Source organism: Sapajus apella, unplaced genomic scaffold, assembly GCF_009761245.1.
Source record: "Sapajus apella isolate SASKATOON/1434 unplaced genomic scaffold, GSC_monkey_1.0 scaffold50, whole genome shotgun sequence".
NCBI classification, from domain to species: domain Eukaryota; kingdom Metazoa; phylum Chordata; class Mammalia; order Primates; family Cebidae; genus Sapajus; species Sapajus apella.
Genome location: NW_022436990.1, coordinates 4,707,765 through 4,715,717, shown reverse-complemented (window position 1 = coordinate 4,715,717; position 7,953 = coordinate 4,707,765). Strand labels below are relative to the sequence as shown.

Here is a 7,953-nt window from a genome sequence, read left to right as displayed (position 1 = left end):
TAAAAGGAAAAAACTGTGCCACTACACTCCAGCCTGGGTAACAGAGTTAGATTCTGTCTCTTAAAAAAATTGCATGAAGCAATAATTATAAAATTGTTACGGTGTAGAGATATAATATGATTAACAGGAATAGCACAAAGAAGGAGGAAAAGAATATAGTTACATTGAAGCAAAAGTTTGCAAACTATTAAAATTAAGTTGATCTTCATCCTAATTAGTTTTTAAGTTAAGATATTAATTGTAATCCTCAGGGCAATCACTTGAAAAATAATTTTACAAAAGGAAAAGAGACAATACAAGAATTAAAATGTTAATTTAAAAAATATTTACCTGATAAAAAATAAAACGGTAACAAAGAACAAAAGAACAAAAAAGCCATAAGACATGTGGAATACAAATAGAAAACAGTTAATGTAAATCCTCTCTTATCAGTAATTATATTAAACACAGCTGTATGAAATACTTTGATCAGAAGGCAGAGATTGAACAATGGATTCATTTTTAAAATGGTCAAAATATGAGCTGCCTATGAGACACAATTTAGATTTAAAAGCTTACATGGTTGCAAGCCAAAGAATGTAAAGGCTCATGCCAAGCATAAAGGCAACCACAAGACAAATAATATCACACAAAATGGAATTTAAACAAGACCCCTCACTAAAGATAAAGGAGGACATTTTATAATGATAAAAGGGCTCATCTTTCTGGAAATAAAATAAACATACAAGCACCTGACAACAGAGCCCCAAAAATACATGAAACAAAACCTGGCAGAATTGAAAGGAGAAATAGATAACCTAATAATAACAGAGACTTCGATAGCCCACTTAAATAATGAAGCTTACAAAATAAAAAATAAATTTCAAAATTGAAAAAATGTTTATAGATAAGAATATAAAGAAAGAAAATATTTTTATACAGTTGTACAATGTGTTCGTGTTTCAATCTAAGTCTTATTACATGAGTCAAAAAGTTAAAAAAATTTAAACGTTTTTAAAGTAAAAAAGTTACAGTGAGCTTAGTTTATTACTGAAGGTAAAATTTTTAAAAATAATTTTAGTGTAGCCTAAGTGTATAGTGTTTATAAAGCGTCCGAGGTCTTCACATTCACATTGACTCACCGCTTCTTCACTGACTCACCCAAAGAAACTGCCAGTCCTTTAAAAAGCTCCATTCATGGTAAGTGCCCTATACAGTAAGGGATATCATTTTTAATCTTTTATACTGTAATTGTACCTTTTCTATGTTTAGATCTATTTAGACACACAGATACTTACCCCTGTGTTAAAATTGCCTATAGTATTCACTGCTGTGACATGCTGTACAGATTTGTAGCCTAAGGGGGTAATAGGCTATACCATCTAGGTTTTTGTAAATACATGCTATGATGTTGACACAAAATTGCCTAAAAACATGTTTTTCAGAATGTATCCCTATTGTAAAGCAATACATGGCTATGCATACACACACACATAACAGTTCAGCTCAGTTATAGGTAAGGCTATTTTTCAAATTACAAAAGAAAGCATCATATATTCTACTCAAATTGTTACCTTCTCTACTGAGAGATAATGTGAAGAGAAAAGATAAAACACCAAGACTGAGATTAACTGAGATACTCTGAAAGTCTGGTTGGGGAACATGGACAAGCCATTTACTGTACTTACCTGATTTTTTATTTCATTTGTAAAATGATATTTAACATTCATTCCTTTGAATGTTGTTAATTCTAATTTTTCTGTAACTTTATTTAAATGTAACTATTTAGAAACATACTTAGTATATAAGGCAAATTACCTATTGTTTTATTATGTTAATGTTATCCTACCAAATATATGTATTTATATTTAGAAAATGAATTTATGGATTGAGCTGCTTTTTTAGTATTATAATTGTCACTTACTAATTGTAAGTCTATTTTCTGTTGTATACATTGTACACTCAAGAACACTGAAATAATTCTGTGAAAATAAAGGGTAAACTTCTTTCTGTTTTTATTCCTCCCTGTTACTAAGCTTGTTTCTCTGCCTCTCTCCATGCACCAACCCCGACACTCTTAAAGTCTCAGCATCCTAATAAAAGTGGGTTATCTTCTAGGGACCTTGATTCCACTAGACAGTGATTTTTATTATGTCTTAATTATTTTTCAAAGGAGTGATTCATTTAGATTACTTTTTAATACCCCCCAGTCATAATAGGATGATAGATTTTTTTTAATTTGTCACTTATTTCTTATACTATTATTTCTTGTGGAAAGCTGTTTACCATGCCTTTGCCCAGGTAAATACTTGTAAAATTATAATCATTCCAAAATGAGCATGTATTGTTATTGTACACATTCTTATCAAGAAAAAAAGAAAATGGCTTGGTATTCAAGTTTTTCCATGGGTTCAAAAATGCACAAGAACCTAGCAACTTTGGAAGAAACCCAGCTTACTTTTGCTTTGATGCAATCAGAAGATTGCAAATCAATACTTAGTATTAACGTTTTAAATGAGAATTCACAACACCATAATTCAAAATGAGGATGAGCATCTTGATGTTTAGGAGAGGGCTATTTGGTTGAGGAGGTCATTACACCAGAGAGCACAAACATTGAAAGGCGAAAATGTAAATTATTTGTTTCCTTGGGCAAGGACATACAGTAAACACTTGAATTGGTGGTCAACTATAATTTGCTTCTAGAGCCAGCAATTCTGGCAACACTACACTTTGGATTTGTAGCAAAGCACACAAGTAGTAGAGACTTTGAAAGCAAAAGATAAAAGAACCAAGGGAAAAGTTACTGGTTCTTAAAGGTCTGTGTCTCATTAGAGGGACTTAAGGACGTTTCCCTCAATCTAAAAGCAGGCTACCCTCAGCTGTTCCTAATTACTCCTGGAGGAAGCAATGATATTTGAGTCTGGGTTATCAACAATCCTTTATTTTTTTTTTTTATTTTATTTTTTGCTGGGGATTTCAAACCAATATACCCCCAGCCTGAACAATATAGATTTCCTTTCCGTCCTGGTAGAAACTTTTTTTTAATGTAAATTATATTGTCTTCTATTAATTTCCAATGTCTTGAAAAGTTCAATCACTTCTCCATATCCTCCAGAATAAACAAGAAAATATCTCTCCCCAGCACTACCTGGTCCCTCATATCACCATCCTAAGGCACTTCCACTTCCTTCATCTTCAGGGAAGGAGTGTGCAGGTCTGATTTAGCTCCTCAGTGGAGTAGACTGAATTTAGAGGAAGGGGGATTTCTGCAGAAATCGTCAGTTACACAAGTAAGTTCCTCTTGGTTCCCTCTTTCATCAAAAGTGAAAAACTGTTCACAGGAGTGCCCGTGTCCCATTTCCTTATGCATCACTAGAGCCAGGAGGGGACCCCGCCAGCAAGGCGCCCTCTGCTCTGTCCCGAAGACCACAGTCCCCGACCTTCACCCCATTGCTTGTGCAATGTGCAGAACTGGAGCTCAAAGCTGCAGGCTCAGCATCACTCTCCAGGCCCTGCCGGCCCATAGGCCCCTTCCTTGGCTGGGAAGAGGGGCCCTTGTGAAAGCAGAGCTTGAAAAGCCCCAGCACTGTCATGGTCAAGATCACCAACACTACTACTGCTATGCTCACAAGTATGAAGACCACGGTGGAGGAGGAGTCGAAAACCTGAGGAGTGGCAGAGGAAATCGTAGAATTAAACTTGGAAATCACGCTCCCTGATGGGGTGATGGTGGCCGTTGACTCGGCTTGAAGGGACACTTGACGAGTAGACATCGTGCTCTGTGCTCCCCACTGAAGAATCTCAGAAATAGATGTTACTGAATTGTCTTGTTCAGGGACAAGTGGTATCTCTCTCGGCTTCTCGTCGACACTGCTTGACCACGTTCTCTCCAGCACGGGGCTGGTTGCAGTGGCCGGTGGGCGCCTGGTGGGCACCCTGGTCCCCCCAAGGGTCGGCTGTCCTTCCCCACTGTTCACACAAGAGTGCCCATCCTTCCCCAGCTTGAAGCCAGTAGCACATTCGCAGGCAAAGTCTCCCAAGTCGTCTAAGCAGTTAGAGAGCTCTGCACATTTGCCAGCACGGAGGTACCTCCCGGCGCAGGGACAGAGCACTTCGCCCGAGGGAAGTTTGTCCCAGCGAGCGCCGATTTCGTCCGCGATGCAAGTAAATGAGACGGGGAGCTGTCCCGGGCAGAGCGCACTCACCGCGGTCCCCGGGGGACTGAAGTCCAGAGCCGCACTGTGTAGCTGGAAGGGCGCGCGATAGCTCAAGTTAGAGGCGGCCCCGGGGCGCGGTGCAGGACACAGGACCTCAAACTGGTACTTGCACAGGTAGCCGTTGGCGCGCTGATGGCATCGCATCTCCTTCCAGCCCGCGGGCTCGACCCCACCGGTGGCCTGGAGTACCGCGCATTTCCGCGCGGTGCAGGAGCGGTGGGGCTCCTCCACCCACTGCAGCGTGTCGTTTTCGAACCAGCCGGCGTCGGAGGACAGCCAGGAGAAACCCCGCAAAGGCTCGTTCTCCATGGTGCAGTGGGAACGCCCGCGTTCCAGCGCGACCCAGACCAGCAGGTCTTTGGAGCCCCCTCCTGGCCCTGGGCCTGCCCGCAGGAGCGCGAGCACCGCGCGCAGCTCGGCGCCCCCACGCACGGTGCTGAGCGCCCCGCCGCGCAGGATGCAGGCCTCCTCGGCCGCCTGCCGCTTCATGGTAGCGTGGTGCAGGCTGTAGCAGGCCCCCGAGGCCGAGCAGCCAGCACGGTCGGCAGTGGGGTGTTCGCCGCCGCCCGGCCCGGGCCAGAGCGCCTGCCAGAGGAGGCACAGGGCGAACGTCGGCCTCATTCTCAGAGGCCCCGCACTAGAGCTGCTCTCAACTTGGATCTGTCCCGCTCGAGGACGCGGAGCTGCCTCTGGAGCGTGGTCACCGCCCTCTGCAGCTGGCTTCCCCAACCGCGTTTCCCCTCCCTTCCCCTCCGCCCTCGCTCCCGACGGACCCCTCAGCTGCCAAGAATCCCCCCGCGGTGGGCCCAGCGGCCGACAGCTTCCCTTAGGCCGCGACAGGAAATGTGCGCAGAGCGCTGCCAGGCCCTGTGCAGCCCTGATTTATTCTGGGGTCAGGAACACAGCTGGCGCCGGGGCACAGGGGACGCAGTCGACTAGAAGGTCAAACACCCTGCTTGGAGCAAGAGGAGAAAGTCGCCACTGGGATGAAGTGTGTGGTTTTCTCCGTTCAGGGAGTTTCATCAAGACCACAGAACCCATGACACGTAGGCGAACATCCGCAGGAAGGACTGGAGAAAGAAACTGGCTTATGATTATAAGACCACGCCCGCCTATTGTGTTTCTGTCCTGAGCTGTGGAGTTAGCGTCAGAATAATTCGTAGACGGCTCCAGCCTACAGGGACGCCTACGCCGGTGAAGGGAAAAAAATCTTGTGAAACAACTTAGCATCTCCTTTTGCCACCAGAGGCAGCACTGCCTAACCGCCTAACTCTATATGAGTCTCTGCTTCTCTGTTATGTCAAGAAATTTCAGGCGTGCTAGCTGCTAAATAATTTGCAGTTGTTTAAGTATTTTAAATAGGAAATTCTGTTTCTTCCATCAGCAGTTGCCTTAGAAGTTTATTTTTCACTTCCACTTGTTTCTCCTTGAAATGGACCATATTGATTCATTGAAGAAAGGAAATGTGTTTCTAGGCCTAAATGAAAAATAATGGCCATACATCTTAACTGTTAGGTTGTTAGCTTTCCTTGCCGCTAGGTTGGTTCATAAATTCTTCAAGCTTATAGGTTACACATAAGTGAGTTCGTGGCCTTATAAATATCTGAGAACAACTGCCCTATGAGTGATTTTAGCCTTGAACTATTTTAGTATCATTTTCTCCTATGACGGAGTGGCAATATTTATAATAGTAAGTTGTAAATGTCCACTTTAAGGACAATTAGAGTTCAACATCCTTAAGAAATTAAAATGTTTATTCCATTATAATGAATATTGTATACTGTCAAAAAAAAGCCTGTAATTTGAAAGATGGGTGAGCAAATTTCTTCAGAATTCCAACGGATGTTTTAAGATAAACATTTCAACTCAATGGGGAGTGGGAAGGCATTAAAGATTAATAAAGAAAGGTTAAAAACTGTACTGTTATGAAAGGATTTCTTGTTAGCAACTTAGACAATTCTGTATCAGTTTAGGAAATATATCATCTATCTTGGCTCATAGTGGCCAAATATGTTGCGATCAAAAATACATAAAGAGTTTCAGCTAAGCTCTCTTAGAGATGTCTGATGCTTTTTAAAATGTCTTTATTCAGAATGAAAGTTGCCATTCCATGAAGAATGCATATAAACTCACTTTGTTGTACTACATTCAGGTTGATGAGGGGTGGGAGGGAGGGTTTCAGGATCACATCTGTACCCTTCCATGTTATTTTTACCATAACTCTCGTTCTTCTTTCCTCCTAGCAATTCCATGTATTTACAACGGTAAACCCATGAGTCATCATCATACTGACCTTGCTTTTGCTGAGTGTAAAGTTTTGCCCTAGGATTTCTCTCCTGCCCTATTTCCTGATTTAAAGAACATTCCTTAGTCCTTCTCTTCAGATGTCTGAGAATCACCTTAAACATGGCTCTGCATTTAAATTAGGTAACTTAATGTCTTATGAGAAAGAAACTTGAAAATCCAGAAATCGAATTGAATGGATTTTAAAAAACACTTGGTCACTTGGGCCAGCTGTCAATAGACCATTGCATTCTTATGACTGTGTTTGTAAATGTGTCCATGTAGTACGGTATTTTTAATAAAGCCTTTTTCAAACTTAAATAGTCAATAGAAATCTCATAGATATCTTTGAAAATCATCTGGGATGAAACAAGGTGTCTACAGTAAGAAAGAAAGAATAGCTGGAAAGCTTATGGTAAATACATGATCTCACTCCCTGACACCCTACCTAGGAAAGTGGGATTATGGCAGAGAACACATATATTTCAGAGTACTGACCATGACCATGACCATATCATGGAATGACACAAGAGTTAGGAAAAATTAGCTTAACGTAGGACATAAATAGTTTTGTAATTATTTTGAAATATACAGTTTATCTGAACAAATTAGAAATGGAGGGAAGTTTCTATTTTTAAATAACATTCATTGAGATTATAATACAGAACCATTTTACCTCCACTGGATTCCAAATGCCTAAAAATCTTATAATACCAAATGTGAATCCATTGGCTTTTATGTGTTACAGATCGGAGCAACCATTCTGAAAAATTTTGATATTTTTTCACTAAAATGGAATATTTGCAAATTCTATACTCTAGCACTTCTATGATAAGGTATAAAATTAAGAGAAATTTTTGCACACGTGCAACAGAAGATACGTAAAAATGTTTATAATGACACTATTCATATTAACAAAACCCAGAATCAATCCAAACATCCAAAAGCAGTATATAAATAAACTGTAGTATATTCACTAAGTTACTATTATATAAAGAGTCAAAATGAGTACACTATAGTTGCAAGTGACAATATGAATTAATTTTAGAAAGACAATGCTAACGGACAGAAATTTCAAAAATTATACAGATCCTGACATTTTTATACAATTAAAAGAACAGTACTAGATATATGTTTGTGTATTATTTGGAAAAATAGTTACAATAAAATGAGATTTAAAAAAACAATAAACATAAGAATGTCAAGGAGTGAGACCATGTATTTACCATGTGGCTTTTTCACACTACCCAAATAATGGAATTTTTATTCCATTATTAAAAATAAATAATTAGTAATGAACAAATAAATAAAAATGGGTATATCTGGATAAATAATAAGTGAATGACATGAAGCAGGAATTATAATTAATTTAATTCTGAGTGGTTGAGCTTCAAAATGAAAAATACAAAAATCCAAATGTTAATTACATTTAAAATATATCTTCAGTGTATTTTTCTTTAATCTCATGTTC

At 40.0% G+C, this 7,953-nt stretch overlaps 1 protein-coding gene across 1 annotated transcript; it reads right to left on the bottom strand.

The window, feature by feature from the left end:
- Positions 1-2,901: 2,901 nt before the first annotated feature.
- CLEC14A (C-type lectin domain containing 14A) lies at positions 2,902-5,294 on the bottom strand. The gene has a single exon (XM_032242505.1). It carries the CDS (start codon positions 4,818-4,820, stop codon positions 3,345-3,347), a length of 1,476 nt encoding a protein of 491 aa, XP_032098396.1. The 5' UTR covers positions 4,821-5,294; the 3' UTR covers positions 2,902-3,344.
- Positions 5,295-7,953: the final 2,659 nt, after the last annotated feature.

What these genes read in the sequence shown, in the direction of transcription:
- CLEC14A (XM_032242505.1), bottom strand. Translation starts at nt 4,820, where the DNA reads ATGAGGCCGACGTTCGCCCTGTGCCTCCTCTGGCAGGCGCTCTGGCCC.